Raw genomic sequence first — 20,931 nt, 5'->3', positions numbered from 1 at the left:
TGAGAACATTAATATATAGTAACTCAGGGCTAGGGTTGTGGCTCAGTGATAGAGTGCTTTTCTAGCATGCATGAGGCACTGGGTTTGATCCTTAGCACCACAGAAATATAAAATAAAGATATTGTGTTCACCTAAAACTAAAAAACAAAAAAATTAAATATATATATATATATATATATATATATATAGTAACTGAAATTAAGCACCTAGTTGCATGGGGTGACAGCAGTCTGGACATAGGAGAAGACAGGGTTTCTTAATTTGAAGGTAGGCTTATAAGAATGCCAAAACTTACAACCCAGAAGGAGAGGGGCAGGGGAGGGAATGAATGCAGGATGGATGGAGAAAGATGTGAGATGTGCTCAATCGACCTAACTTACAAAATTAGAGTCCCAGAAGGAGAAGAAGGAAATAATGGGAAGCACAAAATAAGGAAATCACTGGGGCTAGGAGTGTAGTTCAGTGGTAGAGCATGTGCTTAGCATATGTGAGCCCCTGAGTTGAATCCCCAGCACCAACAAAATCAAAACAAAAAAGAAATCATGGCCAAAAACTTTAATGAAAAACAACAACCACAAATATCCTAAGCAGGATAAAAACCCTCACACCCAGACACCTTGCAGTCAACATGCTGAAAACAAAAAGGGAGAAACACCACAGCACTCCAGCTCCCCAGGGCTCAAATGGGCCTGGCCTCTGGGAGAAAAGGTGCACAGAGGCTTTGATGATGGAATAAAGCCAATCTTCATTGGTAAACTGGACTGGCAGGAAAAAAAGACTATCCCCAGTCTTGGACAGAATTTAAGTGCAGTCACAGCCCCACTTAATGCACATCATTAGCAAAGCATTTCTAATCAGATAACCTGACCAGATCAGCTGGGATGCACAGGGAAGCCCGAAGCGTGCATTACTGGAGTGGATGGGCCCCTTCCGTGGGCTGGGTTTTTAATGCATGCCCTGGCAGGGCCAGACCCACTGGGGCCCAGGGTGGCCACACCCAGCTCTTCTCTGCCTTTAATGCTGTGGTTGTGGAGTCCAATTGACATGGGCCTTGGCCTGATCAATGCACACTTTGGCCAGAAGCTCGACGGTATCTAATGCAATGTAATAATTTTGCTCCATCCTATTAGTGCTGTCTGCACAGGCTGTCCTGCCTTCAAACCCATCTGCTATTGGGATAGCATCCAATGTTTATTTCCATTAGTTTTGCCATTGTTGGTAACAATAAAAATCAGGAGACAGTTGCAAACTAATGATTTAGGAGCAGGGTGAAGCTGAAATTGACCTTGGCCCCTTTCCATCCACTGTGAAGATGACGGGTAGTTGGCCATAAATTTAAATTATGGCAAAAGGATAACATAAGTTATTCCTCTGATGGCTAATTTTATCAGCTAAATAGGCTTGTCATTAAAGCTATCGGCTGTTTTACAAATCACTTCCCATGTTTTAAAAAAAAAATTCACTTTCCACAGTAGAGATCTTGAATAATCCAGGTAACAAAGGCTATTGTATTAAGCTGGTGGCTTTTGGCCTTTGCAGGAAAAGAAGGAACTCTCTGGAACAAGCCATTGTCAAGCCCCCTCCTCACAGCCAGGGTAAAACCCCTTGCCTGTTGTTTTCCTGCCATTTCTGTCCTGCAAAGCTCCTTCTCCCAATTATGGAACCATCTTCAAAGGTGAGCGTTTTGTGCAGATCTGTGGACATTCTCTCAGAGATGATGAACACCGGGGTCCAGGGCAAGGCCAGAAAGGGAGGTGGGCCCCAGTTTCCATTCTAACCCCCCTGCACCTACCACGTCTGCCTTGCATGTGAGTATGGAAGGGAGTGGCCTGATATCACCTCCTTTCCCCGGCCTACCTCTAGCAGAAAGAGTCAAGATTACCACCATGGGTGCAGCTTAGTGATAGAGCATTGCCTGGGTTCAATTCTCAGTGCTGAAAAAACATTATCTTTTGTTTCTTCAAGAAACAGGCCAGGGAGCTGAGCTGTCCACCAGGTGCCTGCTGTATGGGAATGAGGAAAGGGGAGGGAGTCCTTGAGCCTGTTTCTTTGGTTTATGGGTTAGGTGACGTCTGTAGGTGACTGTTTTCTCTTCTTGAGCACACAGACCACTTCTGTCAGCATCTGGTACTTTAGGTGGGGGACCATGTAACTGAGTCTTGCCAATGAAATAGGGGCAGAAGCAACATCACCACTTCCAGGCCTGGCCAATAAAAACCTGTGGTGCCCAATTCTCCAGTCTCCTTGCTCACGCACTGGCTGACTTTGGAAGACCCAGTGGCCTTAGGGGAGCAAGGAGCCACAAGATGGAAGGAGCCTGGGGGCCATAGTGATTGTAGAACAGAGGATCCTCCATGCCCCACACATTGCAACCAGCCCATGCCATGCTGTTAGTGACAAATGCACTCTTCTTGTATTAGGCTGCTGAAATTTCTGGATTTGTTTAATGTGGCAGCTAGTGGCACTCACCCTGACTAAAATGCCCCACATGGATGTCCTACTTCCACTTAGGGAGATGAGGCTTCAAGGTCTGTTCCCAGCCCTTCCTTGACAAAGTGTACCTGGGCAGCCTCTGAGCCTCAGTCTTTCCACCTGTAAAGGGTTTAGTAGTACCTGGCTTCCCAACCTCAACCATCAGCATCAACGTGAACTCAAGTATATGACAGCACATTTGTAAATGATCATCATTATGCAAATCAAATCAGTATTACCTGTACTCTTTCACTCTTACCGAGAGCCTCTATATCTAGTACTAGATTTAGTGTAACCTTCACAGCATCCACATGATACAGCCTTGTTGCCTACATTTATCCAATGAAAAGCCTGAGTCTTGGGGACAGAGGGTTGAACTGAGCCCACCAGCTCCCCGTTTAAGTGAATTTTCTCCACCCTCCAGCTACCTACAGGCAACTCCTCTTTTAGGAACTGAGGTTTATATAAGTTATAGACCTGTCCTCAGGGGCTTGCAGGTTCCATTGGTTTCCTTGGAGGCTGGGTTCTAAGTCACCCTACATTGAAATCTCTGTTCCTCCCTCAGTATTTTGCTAACTTTCTCAGGCTGCCCAGGAAGGAAAAAGCAGAGAAGAGAGACTAACTCCCATAGTGAATCAGATTGGATCATATGATGTTGGACCAAAGGCTGTTGCAAGACCTAAAGGGCAGCCAGGCATGGTGGCACATGCCTGTAATCCCAGCAGCTTGGGAGGCTGAGGCAGGAGGATCATGAATTCAAAGCCAGCCTCAGCAAAAGCGAGGTACTAAGCAACTCAGTGAGACCCTGTCTCTAAATAAAATACAAAACAGGACTGGGGATGTAATTCAGTGGCTGAGTGCCCCTGAGTCTAATCTTTGGCACACACACACACAAAAAAAAAACTCTTAAAGGGCAAAGGGCAGGTAGAAGAGGGGTTACAGAATGTGCTTCAGTATTAGAGCAAGATCCTGGGCATGGATGTACATAATATTTTAGAAGTGGGTTTGTAAGACGAGCCAGAAGAATTTAATGTTACATTGGTTTAACTGCTGCATCTAAGTTAGCTTTGATTTCTGAAGCAGCCAGGACAAAGACAAAAAGTTCACACTGTCTCCCTGAGGGACAGCCACGAGAATCCCTCTATGTACCAGTGACATTAGAAACTTCTGGCTTCAATTGAGACAGAGAGCCAAGTAAAAGTGAGTACAAGAGCTTTCAGCTGAACGGGTGTTGGATTTGGGGGTCTAAGGTGATTTGCCTCTGTCTTAGCAATGGACAGTCTGAATGCAGACTGTGAGGGTTGGCTAGAGCTCAAGAAGTGCCTTCCTCTCCTCCCTGGGTAGGTATCTTCTAGAGATGAAGTGCACACAGTGGGAATCATGGGAATGAGGGAAGCAGTGAATCCCTGTCACAACTGGAGGGACCCTGTGGTCCAGCATGGATGATACTGGAAAGAGCCACAAGAGACCTCTGTTTCCATCCCACTCCCCAAACTGTGGTGCAACGTTGAATAGACCTTTCTCTTCTCTGGGCCTCGGGTTCCCCATCTGCAAATCTTGGTTTGGCCTCTTGTCTTTAATACAAGGTGTTCTGGGGCACTTTGGGCAGGGCCTGTGGCAAGAAAGCTGCTATGTGGTACAGATGAAACGTACAAGGTCTCATGCGAATTGGAAAGCCATGTCACCTGAGAGTCTCCACAGGGTCACAGTAAGAAGCAATTTAATTTTTCTAAAAAGCTAAGATTAAAAAAAAAGAGTAATTTTACAGTGGAGAATCATGACAGACTCTGCCTTGGCCAGGTGATCAAGGTCACCATTGATAGTGACAAATCATATTGACAGATATGTCCTTGATGTGATGTGATGAGAATGGCATTTTACCTCTGTGTTCTTTCTTCCCCAAACCCAAAACCTAGCGTTATCATGAGAAAAAAAAAAAACCTCACACGAACCCCAGTGAGATGTTCTGCAAGAATACCCTTGAGTGCACCTCAAAACCATTAAGATCTTCAAAAACAAAGAAAAAACTGAGAAACCGGAAAGAGGAGCCCAAGGAGGTGTGACAACTAAATGCAATACGGGATTTTGAGAGGTTGGGAACTGTTCTGTTACAGAAGCTCTGGGAACTCTGGCAGGGAGAGAGAGAACAAGTTTGTGACAAAGGTGACTAGAATGGCAGGGGATGGGAACAGGCTGGGTGGGCAGCAGGCAGGAGACTGGAAACACCACCGAGACAACCCAGCAGGCGGGCGGGGAGGGACAGTTGCTCTGGGCTGCTGACCAAGCTGCCCGGTCTGATCTGGGCAGTGTTTTCATGGAGCACTGAGAGGTGACTTGGGTAAATTGCCCCTCAGCAAGGTGGGCTGCGGGGGACAGTGTTCAGGACACTTGGATCTTTTCTGGCTGTCAGAGCCCTGAATGAGCTGAGTGCTCCTGGGCAAATCACCACTGTTCGGATTTTTAATTTCTAAAACTGTGTGGGACAGCCAGGGCTTGGGTGGGTGTGGCGGGCCATTTGTGTTACTGTCACTATTTAAAATATCACAACCATCCTTCAAGGATTTTATCACTATCCCCATTTATCACATTAGCAAAACCAAGGTCTGAAGCCGTTTCCAAAATCACAAGATCAGTAAGTGGCAGGGCTGGTTTTGAACTTGGGTCTGTCCCTGAAGTCCATTTTTTTTTAAACATTTTTTTTTTGTAGTTGTAGATGGACAGAATGCCTTTATTTTATTTTTATGTTCTGAGGATTGAACCCAGTGCCTCACCCATGCTATGCAAGCACTCTGCCACTGAGCTACAGCCCTGACCCCTGAAGTCCATTTTTAACTATTCCATGGGCTGCTCTCCAAGAGCAGATCCCCACATTCCATGGGCAATTTGTTCATTTCTTTAAGGGTACTTGTTGCCCAGTCAAGTCCCAAATCTGGTCTCAAAATACTGCTGAAAAGTCAGGGTCTCCCCGTCCTTCCCCCTGGGGAGTGGGCACTCGAGCTTTGGAGAGTGGCCATCCTGGTTTCTCTGCAGAAGCTGGATAGCCCTGCTCACCCAGGCCTCCCCAGTGTCCCCCGGGATTCCAGCCCGTCTGGCCCCTTTAGCTGTCTTAACTGAGATGACAGCCTTCGGGTGTTTTTTAAATTAAAATGGCTTGTTTCTGTTCATCTCTTTTCCAGATGTCACTACCTAGAGGGAATCTGTCTTTATTTATTGGCTCTTTCCTGTGCAGAAGCCAAGGGAGCCTCCCTCTGGCTAAGACCCCCCGGGAAGGAGGCCACATGTGGGGAGTGATTTGAACTACAGAAACCTGGGGTCCCCAGGGGGCTCAGGACGGGGGTCACGGTGGAAACTGTGGGAGGTGAGCTTGCCATTAGGATTTTCCTCTGGGCACGTGGCACATGGCACGTGTGCTGTGGATGTGAGGCATATAGCAGGCTGGCGTGTTCTCTGCTGAGCGCCATAAATTTACCAGGGGCGGATGCAGCCCTGGGCCAGGGTCTTTCCCTTTGCCGTCTGCAGCAGTGGATAGCACTTGTCTGCCTATTGTACAGTGGACTGAGAGCTACCTGATCCTTTCTAGTTGGTTTCATGTTGACACCCAGAATCGTCCTTTACCCCCATGGTCTATACTTCCCTTTGCCCAAACCCAGCCCTGCTCTCACTTGGCTGGTTGCAATGGCCTCCCAACCCTGTCTTCCTGTCCCCCTTCTATCCTTTCCTGCCCATCCCCAGCTGCAGCCAGAAAATTCCATCAAAAACTCAAATTGGAGAAGACAGCTCCCACCCCTGCTTCCAGCCCTCTGGGCTTCCTCTTCCCTGAGATGAAGCCCAAATGCCCTGGTCAGCCCAGAGCCCTTCCCAGGCCCACCCCAAGCCCTCTGGTTGCCTCTCCTTGCTCACACTGAGAATGGCCTCGTGCTCCCACCACAACACCCACGTCTGGGCTCGCACAGGCCCTTCCACTTGGCTCCCTTCCCAGGTGACCCTGCTCAAGGTCAGCTCCTCTGCAAACCCTTCCCCATCCTGGCCTACAGAGCCCCAGACAATTCCCCAAAGAAGCATGAAGGGCACCGTACTGCTGCTGTTGGTACATGGGCTGCCAAACTCCCTGAGTCACCCAGAGTCCCATGAGGTCAGGGACCATGACCTGGCTGGCAGGAGGACTGCTGAGAGAATGAATGAAGCCGATGGCAGCTATGTGGGGGCTGCGATGTTTACCTTCTCAGTCTAGGACCCCCTATAGATTTCCCTGCTCCCAGGGTCCCTTGGACAATGTGCTCCTGTGGGTGGAGTCCCTGATGGCCCCTCTTGTCACTCAGAGGCACCCTATACTAAAATGAAAGGTTTTGTGTCCCCAAAGTAGATAAAAAGATTTGGTTTGTGACAGACATTCCAGGGGGGTGATTTTGAAGATGCTGCATGTGTGTTCCTGTGGGGACTTTTCCCGGGGTCACATTCCACAGACTTCCCACCCCCATCTGCTATGAGAGGTTGGGGAGGAGGACCAAGAGAATCACTGAATCTGCATTTAACCAGCCCCATCTCAAACAGTGCTGGGCTGGGCTGGGCTAAGGCACACATGTGAGCTAGCCAGGCCTACCCTGAGGAGCACCCAGTGCAGGGGACACGTTGCCCCTGTGTGCATGCCCACTCATGGTGGCGAGCACCCACCATATGAGAGCCACACTGGGAGCTGCCAGGCTAAGTGAGGACCCACTCTGCAGATCCCAGCTGGTACCCACCCCCTGAGCACCCCAATCCCCCTCCTCTGAATTCCTGTAGAAGGGGCTGTCTTCCCTCACATGAAAGCTACCCCTTCACTTTACAGATGAGGGCAGAGGTGGCATCATGTGGCTAAATCCCCGGTGCAGGTACTAGATTCTGGGGCAGTGCCCCACCCTGGCCCAGCTGCCTGTTCCCCTTGGCTGCACTGGGCACATACTTGGTACACAGTGTTCCCCAGCCACCCTTCACACACAGAATTAGTGCCCGCCTGAGGGACTGTTCCTCTGAGAATACTCTATGAATTGAGTTGGTAACTTGGCAGCTCAGGTTGGGGAGCTGAAGGGTCACCATGGTATAATGACAAGGACCCTGGCATGGGAGTCAGGGCTGAGTCCAGGCCTGGTTGGGCTGAACACCAGTGACCATGGGGATGTGTTTTCCTTCCTGGGCCTTAGGTTCCCCATGAGCCCAGCCATGGGCCCCTGAGTTCTGACATGGGCTTAGGCACAGCAGTGTCCCCAGCAAGGCCTAGACATAAAAACAGAACTGAGAGTGGCAGTGCATTACCCCTTGCTCCTGACAGATCTGCGTCAGTCTCTCCAGCTGCTCGTCTTGGGTGACCTTGGCCTTCTCGTACTGCTGGATGACCATCTCCATCTCCACCTTCACTGGCAGGACGTATGCTGGAAGAAAGAGACAGCCCGTGAAGAACTGGGTAGGGGCAGGGCTCAAGCTGGGGAGGAGTCGGCCCTCCATTTGGCCAGCATCAGCTCTGAGGCCCTGGCTCAGTTCCCTGAAGATGGGAGGGGGCACATCTAGGTACCCCAGAAAGTACAACCTGAACTTCTGGTGTCCAAGAGATCCGTGTTCCTCCTTTCCCATGGTGATAAAACCCTTCATTTTTGGAGGTGTGCACAGCTGCTGGAATAATGAGTAATCCCCAGCCTGTGCAGCTACCAGTGGCCAAGACACATTCTGGACAATGGGGTGTCACTGGAGGAGGCATGCTGTGGCATCCAGAAGCCTTCCTTAAAAGGCAGCTGGGGTTGGTGGGGTGCAGTGGTGTTGGAACCCTCGTACATTGCTGTGGGTGCGACCACTTTGGAAAACAGTTTGGCAGTTCTCCAAAATATTAAGCAGAGAGTGGCCATAAGACCCAGCAATTCTATGCCTACATACCTAAGAGAAGTGGAAACATACAGCCACACAAACACTTGCACATGAGCCTTCCTGACAGCATCATTCATAATAGCCCTAAAGTGGCAACAATCCAAATGTTCATCAAGGGATGAAGGGATAGATACAATGTGTCCTGTCTCTACAAGGAGACACTCTGGGAGGAATGATGTACTGTTAAATGTGACAACACAGATGAGCCTTGAAAACAGTATGGTAAGCAAAAGCCACCAGACACAAAAGACTACATATCATATATCTAAAATGCCCAGAGTAGGCAACTTCACAGAGATGGACAGATGCATGTCCAGGGCTGAGGGGGCATGGAGGCGACTGCTCAAGAGTATCAGGCTTCTTTGTGGAGAAAGGAAAATGCTCTAACCTTAGGTTTTGGTGTTAGTTGCAAACTATTAGTATACTAAAAATCGTTCAGCTGCTTACTTTAAATGGGTAGATTTTATGGCATGAGAATTACATCTCAATTTAGTTGTTTAAAAAGAAAAGATAGCTCTTGTATTCTGGCTCAAGATGGCAGACAAGGACATATGTCCTGTGATGTCGTGACTGGTATCCCAGAGCTGAAGGGTACCTGGACCCCAAAATTGTGAGTTATGGGTGTAGTGACTGAAGGAGAAATAGCAGTCCCTTCTCCACTATGTGGAGGACAACAAGAATGGACTATGATTTGTTCTGACTGGAGTCCAACAAGGAAGGGACCTTGTGGTTTGGAAATTACTGGTACATCCATGACTCTTCAAATAGAAGTGTGACATCGAGTATGACATTCCTATCACACATTCCACTACTGCTCTAGAAATTGCACTCCCTGCTGGATGGAAAGACAGTAAAGGTGTATAGGGGTGGATAAATACACCTCAACAATCACTTCAAAGCTTCACGGGCTAGGAAGGCATCCAAGTTTGGACTGCCACATCTCGTGGCTGGCAGTAGAAATCCCTGATCTGATTCAGAAAGGCATGATCTCACACAGGGCACTGCAGCCAGTGAAAGATCACAGTGCTGAGGGCCACAGATGGGCTACATTCCTGTTTGCCCATGTATCACTCTTTATATGCATCTAACTTTTTTCCCCCCACACTCCTCCCCTCCCCTCTTCTTTTTCTGTGTGTGTGCCACTGGGAATTGAACCCAAGGATGCTCTACTCCTGAGCTATACCCCCAGCCCTTTTTATTTTTTATTTTGAGACAGAGTCAGGCTAAATTTCCTGGGCTGGCCTTGACCTTGCAATCCTCCTGCCTCCGCCTCCTGAGTTGCTGGGATTTCACGTAAGGGAGGAAATAGTACCGGGTTGCTATGCTAGGCTGCACAGGAAGGGGAACGGCCTGGGCCTTGGAAAACCAACCGGCAATTTAAATCACCTTCCCAGGTGGAGCAGGGTGAGGTCCTGGAAGTGGGTAATGTGGGTAATGAGGACATAATCTTTTTGGTTTCTGGAGACAACCCATCAACCAAAGCTGCTTTCTCAGATAGATAAACACATAGCAGTTGGCCTTCCTTTTATCTTCTTTCTCCTTTCTCCTGCCTACTGGCTATAATGAGGAAGTGATGTCTAGCATTGGAACAGTCATCTTAGACCATGAGGTGACTTTGAAAAGTAGGCTATGTGCAGCAGACTTCCATGTGAGAGAAATAAGCTTCTGTTTTGTTTAGGTCATTGTTATTCTGGGCCCTTTACAGATGATCCTACTCATAACTCATACACACAGTAAGACCCAGAGGAGAAAGCTAGATTCTGAGCATGAGGCCCCATGATCTCTCAGCTAGAAGCAGCCCCTGCATCCCTCCCTTGGAAGTTCTCTGAGTTTAGCAGCCATGGGTTCCTTGGAAGTCTCAGGATCAACTTAACCTGACCTCTGCCTGACCTTTACACCCTTCTCACACCTCTCAGAACCCAGCCCTTCCTGATTCTTCGGAAACTTTGCTCAGATGCGTTTGGTCTTGCCACTGCATTCTAGAACTCTGCAGGTCCACAATCTGCAAGACCCCATTCCACCCACGGCATCCCCACCTCCAGATGTTCTCTGGATATTTGAGGCATCATGCAAAGAAGAAAATCAGGACTTTTCTGTTTGCTTCTAGACTTAAGAGTAGGGCATCCCTGAGACCTTTCTCCAGGTCCAGAAGCTGCCCTGAACTATCACCTCCCAGCTCCTGATGAAGCCAGTTTACTCCAGGGTGAGAGTAGCAAATTAACACCCATTGCATTCACCAGTGAGTCTCCATTGTGAGGCTCCCAGTGCCTGAGGTGTCAGGGAAAAGGGGGAACAGCTGGGAAGGGTGTTCACAGTGGGGCTGTCAAAATCCATTAGTATGAGGGTGTGCAGCTGTCCACAGCTTGCAGAAGGAGCCAGAAGGCGCCGTTCCTGCACTGAAGGGAGCGGATGTTCTCATGGATGGAGCCAAGAGCAGAGCCCTGAGCAGATGGGGTGAAGTGAACCGCCAGAAGAGCACAGGAGGGTGTCACAGATCCTGGGCTCCACTTGTAGCTCCGAGCCTGATTCACCGTGTGACCCCATTCCCTCTGGCCTCCATTTCCCCATCTGTCAAATGAGGGGAAGGGACCAGATGATCTCCAGAGCCTTCCCTGCCTTCCAAAGCTGGACCACGGCTCATTGGAGTTTGATGAAGATTCTGTATTGGAGATGAGATGACAGTGAGGAAACCAGGATCAATGTCCACTGTGTTCACAAGGTGGGATGGAGGGTGGGAACCAGGGAGAGGCTGCCCTCCTGGGGAGGGGAAACCCTGAAGGCCATCCCTGCTTGCCTTCAAGTGCTGGGCAAATGCTGTTGGCCAATCTTATGGCCACAGTTTCTATCATTAGCAGTCAAAATTCAGGGCTGGAAAACACCTTGACATATATCCCAGTGGTTCTAAACTGTGCCCCAACTGTTCCTTAGAGGTGCCTTGGGGACAAGGAGAGGGCATGGAGGTGGGCTCTGGGCTGTCTACTCTGATTCAACCAAAGCAGCTCCACTTTACACACCAGTGACTTTGGCACTGAAAAAGATAAAAGTTTGGGAATCACTGTGACAGGATTTCCATGTCACTCCAGGAGGGGACCTTGCTGGGAAAGTCAGACAACACCTCTGTGGTTGGCTCTGTACCTAGTGTGGTTGACAGAAAGTGGACCTCCTTGTCATGACCTCTGCAACCAAGGAGCACCCTCTGAAATCCAGAGACCTGGGTCTTCCCTCCTCCCTGAGATGATGTCAGCCCCCTTTCCTGTGTCTTTGTCCTCTATGTCCCCATCCCAACACCCCACACCATTCTTCGGGGTTGAGGTTTCTAATCCCCTCCCCACCAAGGCTTCTTTCCTCTGGGTTGTCACCAATTTTAGAATATTAGAGCTGCCCAGATTTGGGCACAGCTCTCTAGGGACGGGTGGCTGAGTGGGAAGGGCAGCCTCTGCCTTGACAGGAGCAAAGGCAGTGACAAAGCTGGAGCAGATCAGACTCTTTCTGGGAATGAAAACGCAGAGATAGGAAGATGCTGAAATGAGTGAAACACCGGCCCAAACCCAGCCTGAGCCAGCCGTTCCCATGGGGATGTTTTCTGCTTGTTGGCAGGTCAACAAGCTCGGGGCACCCACCTTGTCACTGAGGGACACAGACCCGGCAGGGGCAAGCCTCGACTTAATGACCTGGACAGACTCACCACTGACTCTGTGGGCCATGGGGTGTGGGGGCAGCAGCAGGTGTGCGTCAAAACACCTGGGTTATAAAAAGTTGCTCTTCCCAGCATAGTAGGCCCTGCTGGAAGCTCTTATGTGAGGGACTGGCCATGCAGGCACACGATACATGGTTGTGTCAGAATGAATGAGTGCCCTCTCAAGGGGTGTTTGGAAACTCAGGTGTGCACATGCGACACCTGAGCAGTGTGTGAGTGGATCCCAAATACACGATGCTGAATGGCAGGGTCAGGCTTGGCTCTCTCCCTGCTGAGATGTGCCCCCCCCAACACTGATGGGGACACCCCTGCCCCCCAGGGCTCTCTCCTCTCTCAGTTGATTGATCTGGTTTCTGTCAGTCTCACTGGCCCCTCTCAGGCCACTCACCGTCAATGACCCTCTTCACACGCCAGATCCGGAGCATGATGATGAGGCTGATGGCATCCCAGGGGCTCCTGGGCCCATTGGCCACGGTAGACGCCACCATCGGGGCCAAGGACAGGATGATCACAGCCCCGTCAAACACCTGCAAAAGGAAGCATATTTCAGTGCTTTGGGCCATGCCACGTGTCCAGGACCAGAGAGCAGCCTGGCAGGCAGTTGGTGCCGGTCATCTTCTCCAGGGGGCCTGAGCCTGTCAGAAGGTCAACGGTCTCCAGCTGCCTCTCCTGACCCTCCTCAGTCCTAAGGAACCTCCTCACTGAACTGCTCCCGGGCATTTGGTCCTCCAAGTGACTGTAGCCCATCTCCAGCTCTTGGTTCAGGTGGCCTTGGTTGGTCTTTGTCCCTTCTCAGGATGGGGCCTGCATTCTGTGCTCTGGACCCTGGGCAGAAGCTGAACTGAATCCCTGGCAGGGTAGGGGCTGATGTAGGTGTGGGGGGTTCTTCTTTCTACATGGGTAGCTGGAGTCCAGGGCCCACATGTCGTCTCTAACAGGTACAGAGTTCCTAACCCCATGGAGAATGGGGGCAGGGCTAAGAAAGGAGGGGGCCCAGTTGGCACCATTGGGCCCTGACCCTCCCTTGCCTGCCCCAGCCTGGCCCTGGCTGGAGCTGTTCACAGGCTGGGCTCTTCAAGTCAGCTTCCTGCACTGGGCCTGAGAGGAGGAAGGAGAGGGCAGCAGACCCTGGACACCTTGCATTGGCCTGAGTGCACAAAACTGCCTGCGACAGCCAGGGTTACCTGCACCTCATCTCTACCCTGCCCCCCACCCAGCCCCTTTTACCTGAAGCAGAGCAGAAACCTAGGTGAGGGGGACTTTTAGTTTCTCTGTGCAGCTCCTGACCACTGTGTCATTTTGGAATGGAGTTATTTGTTTTAAAACACATTTCAAAAAATTTTCAAGTTGATTCAAAAATAATTTTGTGGTTGTTATTGTGCTAGGGATGGAACCCACCCCCTCAAGCATGCTGAGAAGATGCTCTACCACCAAGCTACACCCCCAGCCCAAGAATAAAATTTAAATGCTTATAGAACTTCAAGGAGAATGTTTTAGAATGTTCTTTTGCTTGAAACCATTTCGGCTCACTCCTTCCCAGCCTCCACCTCCTCCTCACCCCATCCCACGTGCACAGCTGAGGAGACTCTTGTGCTCAAGGGCAGAGAGGAGTTGAGCCTTTTGATGGTTCCCACACTAGAATGAATGGGACAGTGACACTTTCCAGCAGCCAGGATGTCTGGGTTGGGGGTTGGGGAAGCCACTGATCTTTACCTCTATTTTGTTTTCGATGTAATCCCAGATCCCCAGGACCACGATCCGTATAACAGTCTGAGGAGAGGAAGTGAGAAAAATGGTTATTGTTCTGCAATGCCTCCCTGAAGCAGAGAAGAGCCCAGAGCTCAGAATCCAGAGCACCGTTTCCGTGTTCAGTGATATGCCTTCCCCACTCCCATGCCCTCCCCATCCCCAATGCAAGTGGAGTGCCCACCTCCAGTTCTCATGGCGGCCCCTCTGCTCACAGGCTTGGCCCCTCCCACACATATTCGTGCCACTCCTGGCCACCATTCATGTCAGCCCTCACTCAAAACCCTTCAGAGCTCATAGTACATACAGAACACACTCTGAATCCCTCAGAATGAGTCTCAGGCCATGTCTCCCTCCCTCTCCAACGTCATCTCCCTCCCATTATAACACAAAACTCCTTACAAATCTTTGATCATGAAAACTCTTTTTCTTATTGCCTTGTTTTTGCATGTGGTAGAGGCTGAGGATTGACTCCCCCCCATATCTTGTCCATCTTAGGATGATTGCAGGTGAGGCTCGGCTGCCCAGCTAACAACTACATTTCCCAGCTGTCCTTGCATCAGGAGTGGACATGTGACTAGATTCTGACCAATAGCCATTGAGCAGAAGCACTGTGCATAGCTTCTGGATTGTGCCCTTTAACAGACCAGGCTCTGCTTTTCTTCCTCTTTCCTTCTTCCCAAAGACTAGAATATGAGTGTGTGGGTGTGGTGGGAAGCCATCTTCAACCAGGAGGGGCCAGATAATAAGATGGAAGACTTCTGGGTCTCCCAAAGCCCCCAGCCACCACCAGCCTTAATTTCCTACCCCGAAAATTGTCCTTCCACAAAAGATATGAACCTTGCCTTGTTGAAGCCCATGCTTTTGGTTTTCTTGTTAGAGCATCTTGGTCTGTGTCCTCTCCCCTCTTGTCCTTCTAGCCTCAAGTCACTTCTGTGAAGCTCTTCCCCATCCCCCTGGCTCCCTGGGTGCCTCTTTCCTGTGGCTTTGTACACCATGCTCCCATAGCTCTGTGTCATGTCTTGTCATCACACACCCCATCCCTTAGCGAAGGCTTGAGAGACACCATGTGACCTCTTCCTCCCGTTCCTCCTCCCTGGCACGGTGCAGCCCTGCGTGGTGTGCATTGTGAGTGAACCAGTGCACGCCTGAGTGGACACTTCCTAATGTCGCTGCCTCTGGGAGTGGTTTTTCCACCAACAGGGCACCTTCCCCCAGAGAAGATTCTTTTTTTTTTTTTTTTTTTAATATTTATTTATTTTTTAGTTTTCGGCGGAAATAACATCTTTGTTTGTATGTGGTGCTGAGGATCGAACCCAGGTCGCACGCATGCCAGGCGAGCGCACTACCGCTTGAGCCACATCCTCAGCCCCCAGAGAAGATTCTTAAAAGCTATCTTAGTACATTTGCTACAGGCTCTCCCTTGAGTCATGATGACTTTAATTCACACTGGATGGTGTCCTCCTTCCATGTGCCTTGGCACCAGGCCAGCCATCTGAACCTAGGGAAGCTGTGCGAGTCCATGGGTCACCAGCTTCCTATGCTGAAAAAAAGACTTGGCTGGTAAAATCCACTTTTCCCCTTAAGGGACTATCCTGGTTTCCATGAAGGGATGAGAAGGGGGACCCTGGTGGCAGCCAGTTATGTCACCTTCTTTGAATGTAGAGGGGAACATTGGCAGCCTGATAGCCGTTCCTCTATGCTTCCCAGTTTCTGGGTTTGTTCAGCCAGGCTTAGCTTCAAGACAGCTCCTAAGGGCTGAAGAGATCTGGGTGGGGCCCAAGATATCTTGAGGTTACAGTTTGGGAATGGGATGGCTGTATGGCCTTGGGCAAATTGAATCCCCTCTCTGGGCCTCAGTTTCCTCTTCTGATGGAGAGGTGGTTAGATGATACAATTCTTTCAGTATTGATGAGAATAAAACCTGCCATGTATATATGCCAATAAGAGCCAGATCTCTGGGTCAGCCCTCCTTGCATGTGATTCTCAGTTTACAGAGAGGTTAAGGAAGCTGCCCAAAGTCACCCAGACAGTTAGTAAAGAGGTCAGCATTTGGGTCCAGAGGCTTTCCACTCTGCATGGTGGACTCCAGCTGGGTAAGATCACCACATATTGTCTTGGTTTATTTTGTTGTAATCTAATCCCTCTAGTTGGCTGAACTTGAAACATGGTGCTTGTTTCCTCTGAAATGCTACATTGACCACATCCACCCCAGAATCCTAATTCTGGCGTTCCCAAAGCAAAAACTAGGAAAAACCAAAACAGGTCCATCCAGATATGATTGCTGATGTTGTTTCTCCTCTTCCTTCTTTTTTTAGAATTGGGTAAAACACACCACAGGGAGCTTATCCACTTTCTCCACTCTTAGTGCACTGTTCTGCCATATCCTGCTCACGTGGTTATGCAATCATCCCCACCACCCATCTCCAGAACTTCCTCATCATTCCAAACTGAAATTCTGTACCCATTCTTCCCTCCCCAGTCCCCAGCAGCCTCCACTCTACTTTCATCTCTAGGAGGCTTATGTTGGAAACAGCAGTAAAAGGCAGCTGTAGAGAGGGCTGGGGACACACCTCAGAAGTGTGGCCTGGAGTCAGCTACTCCAGTCAGGCTCAGAGCCAGAGTGGGAGTCTAATTCTGCAACAGCCACCCACTGGCTTATCCCCTGTAGCATCCATCCTCTCCCCAAACACTGTTTCTGAGAAGTCCCCTCTCCACAGAGACAGGGACTTGCTCCACCCTCTCTACCCGCCTGAGAACACTGGCTGACTTAGCCATGGCCTGCTGCTCTTCTCAACATGCAGGTGAGGATCCCTGCATCAGCAACACCAGGAGCTTTTGTTTTAAAATCCGGGTTTTTCTCTTGGAGACCTCAGATATCAGAATCTCTGAGTTCAAGGCTTGGGATCTGCTTTTAAAACAAAGCCCCATGGGACACCCAACAGAACCACTGGCCTGTGTGAGGTGACACTGGTCCGAGTTGCAACAGGAGAGACCACATGCCCAGCTCCAACTAGAAAGAGCATTAGATGTGGTCAAAAGTCTAGTCCTCTTTCTGGCTCTCACTGTCCTCACTACCACATGACATTGGCCAAACCCCCTCAGGCCATCTGGCCTGGGAGTAGAACTACTGCCCCCGGTGCTGCCTGCCTCACTGGGGCTGCTGCAGAGCTCTCGTGGGAAGCTTCCATGCAGGGCAGAGCAGGGATGGCTTTATCACCCACCCGACTTCAGTCCCCCAGTCTTATGTCCTGCCCACCCCTGAGAGTTGCAAGGGCCTTTAAGGGAGGACCTGAAGGAACTGGTCTCCTCAGCTCTAGCTACCCCTTTTCCCACCTGGGGCCAAAGGTTTTTGGCTTCCTTCATTCCAATCCTGCCTCAGGAGGCTGCTCAGATAAGCGAGACAGGTCAGAGCCCGGCAAAACTTCAGGAATGCACCAGTTTTTGAATTCTTATTATGAGCCAAAATTTTCTGTCATTGACAGATGCAGAAATGGAGGCTTTGGTGGCAGGTAAATCTTTTGTCTCCTGGGTACCTCTCCTCTTCCACCTTGCTCTTCCAGGAAGAGACTCCCTTCATCTCTTCCAAGGAAGGAAAAGGTGACTTTCTCAAGGGAAAGGGTTCAGTCTTTGGGCAGCAGGAGAGGAGGGTGGGAAGTTCTGGCCCTTGTGTCTGGTCCAGGTCCTGCCTAAGTCAAGTGGCAGTGAGGACCTCCTGCCCTCCACCTGTGGCCCTAACCCTTCCCCTCAGGGCAATCAGCCTCTTTCCCTGGGAGGGGCCTGAATAGGCTCCTATAGTTTGGGAAACTTGGGGGATGCAGGCAGAAGCACCTGAGAGTCTAGAAGTTGGTTTTGTTCAAATTAAAATAAGAAAGCCTTGTCTTGGCAGAAGGAGATCCTTTGGCTCACTGCTTCATGAGCAGGATGGGGACTAGACACCTTTGTGCCCTGCAAAGCCACCCCAAAGTGGGGTCCCCAGCTGGGGAGAAGGAACCCCTGCAGGGCTAGCCCCTGAGCCTGTGACAGCATCCCTGGGGTCAGGGGACTGGTGGTGCATGAATCAGGGAGGTGGGGGCTGACTCCTGGTGCTTCCTCTAGAAGCAGTCTGCTCTTGGGAAGGTTAAACTAAAATTGCAAGAGGAAGACATGGATCCCAGGATCCAGTTACAAAACAACAGTAAGAAATGTGGGCAACCAGTCTTGAACTGGTAAGTACTTGAGTTTTGCCAGGTGACTAGTGCTGTTTGACAGAATTGCAGGGCAGCCCAAGAGCGCCCCCTGGGGATAGGAGTGGATAAAACAGGGGCTCGCAGAAGGGACCAGCCTCACTCCCTCCAAACCCCTGAGAATTGAGGGCTGGTGACCCAGGACTGCCTCTTCCCAGGGTGCTGCTTTCTCTAGGATTGTGAAGGTGAACCCTCTGAACAGACACAGTGGCTGATCCCTCCCAGGGGCCAGATTACTATTTGTCTCTCCTTGTGCTGGGGTGGCAAATGACCAAATGTCTGTCAATTAAGGGACTGAGGTCGACTGAGGGCTCACAGTGCATGGAGCACTGCCCTTGACCTTGAGTAAGGAGGAGAAAGACTGAAATACACAGGGTGGGTGAGCTTTAATTCCACAATTTCCTTGCAGAATAGGGTCATTCTCAAGTCTCCTTCTGAATGTACCCACCACCCCCACTGACCCCAAGGCTCTCTCCCTTAAGATGCTGTCCTTCCTTTCTCGCTCTCTCTCTCTCCTCCCCAGGCAGAGTCTTGAACAAAGCCTCTCCACGTAACTGTGGTAACCTGACGTTAGCCCCTGCTGCTCAGGTAACCCACTCACCCCTGGGCGACTGCACCCCTCATTGCCTCACCAGCTAGAGGGAGAACCTCCTTCTGTTCATCTCACTTATGTCTGAAGCACGGGGCTCTGCTGACTGCCTGGCTGGGAAAGTTCACCTCCTTTTTTCCCCCAGAACATTCCCTACTCTGGTTTTTCCTCCTGTCTCCCTGGCTACACCTTCCTAGTCACCGCTGCAGGTTTCTTGTCCTCTGCCCACAGCAAAATTGTTCCCCAGGGATCACTGTCTTCTCTCCTCAGTTTCCCTCTTCCATGGACAATCTTGACTTCAACTACCACCCAATGGTCTGAAACTCCCAAATCCATGTCTCTAGCCTGCTGCTCAGGAGAGAAGGGGGCATCACGGTACCCTTGTTGACTAAGCCAGACCCCTGGAATCGAGCTGTCCTGCTCCTTGTCCCTCACACACTCCCCACCCCTCTTGGATCAATCCTCCAACCCTGCCTGGTTTAGTTCCTTACTCTCTTTCATCTCCACTGCCACTTTTCTGGTTCAAACCTCTAATCCCTCTCAGCTGAACTGTCTGTCTCTAAATCACAGTCCACTTCCACCTCTAAGCCCTGCTCTACCCTGGCTGCCAGGGTGGTTACTCAGAAATGCCAACTTCATCATGCCTACTCCTGCCTCGAACTCCCCTGTCCCTGGAAGCCAGGGACCCCACTTGCTCTGAGGCTTGTCATTGGCCCCAGCCTCAGCAGTGTCTTTCTCGCCAGTTATGCAAAGTTAGCATCCTAAACACCCTGCCCGGGACCTGTCCATTTGGCTGCTGTCAGTGCAGCCCGGTGTGTCCCCTGTGTGGATCTGTGCTCTGTGGTTGGAATAAGAGCACACCAACAGCAGGAAAATAATCTGTCTCCCGACAGCCTGACAAATACCCATTAAATCATAATAGTTTAAGATAAACAAATTTCATAGTGAGTTCATAAAATATTCCTTGACTCTGTTGCTATTCTCTACTTTAACGCTCACAGTCTTGTTTTCCTTACTAGTCAGTCCGAAAATTCATTAACAGAATGTTTCAATTTATTAAAAACAGACAAGGAAACAGCGTCAAATCCAGCTGTTCTATAAGCCAGCAGGACAGGAAGAGAGCACGGCTTTGGACCTCAGTGGGTTCCCTCTGACAGAGTGACTTCACTGTTCACTTGTGGACAAACAAACACGGCACCTCACTGAACAAGACGAACACACCAAACTGTGCTTCACCTTTTGGAATAAAAATTGGTAGTATTTCTCAAAGAATAAAAAGGTTTTAAAATGTCCACAAAATAGGCTAAGTGTAGAGTGTAAAAACAGTACGTGCTCAGCATTTGCAAAGCCATATCTATTTGCGTTTTGTTCTATAGAATAATCGATACTCCGAGAATCAAATTTTGAAAATTTCTTTTAACAAATCAACTAGCAAGGCAATGAAATGAAAACTACCTCTCTCTCTTCTTGAAAATTGCTCCAAAGCACTACAAAAAAAAAAAAAAATGTAAATTCTCTGCATAAAGCCACCAGGCATCTTTGCCTAAACCTCAAAATGTGAGGACAGAAAGCAGACGTAGAAATAGTGAATGATATGTCAGGGCGAAAGAAGGTACAGCCTAGGTGTTGGAGGAAGGAAAACCACTGGGAAGATAGTCCATCTGTCCAGCATAGTCCTGGTGAGCACAGGGGTTGTGGGGGAGGGCAAGACAAGGGACTGATACCTGGAGGCTGTTTTTAAATTTCTAATGAGTGAAGTCATCCCCTGAAACTTCTCAGCCCCAATAACTTTGTCAATTCCACGATGAATATATATTCATATTATTTATTGGTTTTGTTTCCCTGGAGAACTTTACATGCATTATTTCATTCATCACAAAAATTCCTCTAAGATGGGCTTTTTAACTTTATCTCAGATGAGGGAACTTGAAGCTCAGAGCAGGGAAGTGACTTCCCCAGTATACACGCTGGTGAGAGGCTGCCCAGGGCCCTGCCTGTCCCTCCTGCCATACCACTGTTCCACATGAATGAACTGGTCCCTTGGGTGAGAAGTCATGACAATGGGTGACACTGGAAGTGGTGCCAGCTGAGGGCAGGGGCTGAGAGAAATTTGGTACAGAGGAGCAGGCAAGGATGGAGTCACCCACACCTCACCTGAGGAGGTGCCGGGATGGAAGGATCACCGTGAGTCACTGTAAGTTTGGCTGAGAATCTCATTTCCTTTCTGCTTCTAAGAAGCTACTTTTAAATCAATGTTGGAGGTGGTAGAGATTGGGGTGAGCTTTCGGAGCTGGTGCCGTTTATGA

At 49.7% G+C, this 20,931-nt stretch overlaps 1 protein-coding gene across 11 annotated transcripts in view; it reads right to left on the bottom strand.

Annotated features, from left to right (window-relative positions):
- Tmem266 (transmembrane protein 266) overlaps nucleotides 1-20,931 on the bottom strand; it is a 109,067-nt gene that overhangs the window by 17,834 nt on the left and 70,302 nt on the right. For all 11 annotated transcript variants that reach the window (XM_048793570.1, XM_048793573.1, XM_048793571.1 and 8 more), the window contains 3 exons: nucleotides 13,778-13,834; nucleotides 12,453-12,591; nucleotides 7,765-7,880 (listed from right to left, as the gene is read on the bottom strand). In XM_048793570.1, coding sequence (XP_048649527.1) covers nucleotides 7,765-7,880; nucleotides 12,453-12,591; nucleotides 13,778-13,834 — 312 coding nt within the window. The remainder of the gene's footprint in view (nucleotides 1-7,764; nucleotides 7,881-12,452; nucleotides 12,592-13,777; nucleotides 13,835-20,931) is intronic.

Source organism: Marmota marmota, unplaced genomic scaffold, assembly GCF_001458135.2.
Source record: "Marmota marmota marmota unplaced genomic scaffold, marMar, whole genome shotgun sequence".
NCBI classification, from domain to species: domain Eukaryota; kingdom Metazoa; phylum Chordata; class Mammalia; order Rodentia; family Sciuridae; genus Marmota; species Marmota marmota.
This window is presented reverse-complemented; position numbering and strand designations above follow the sequence as displayed.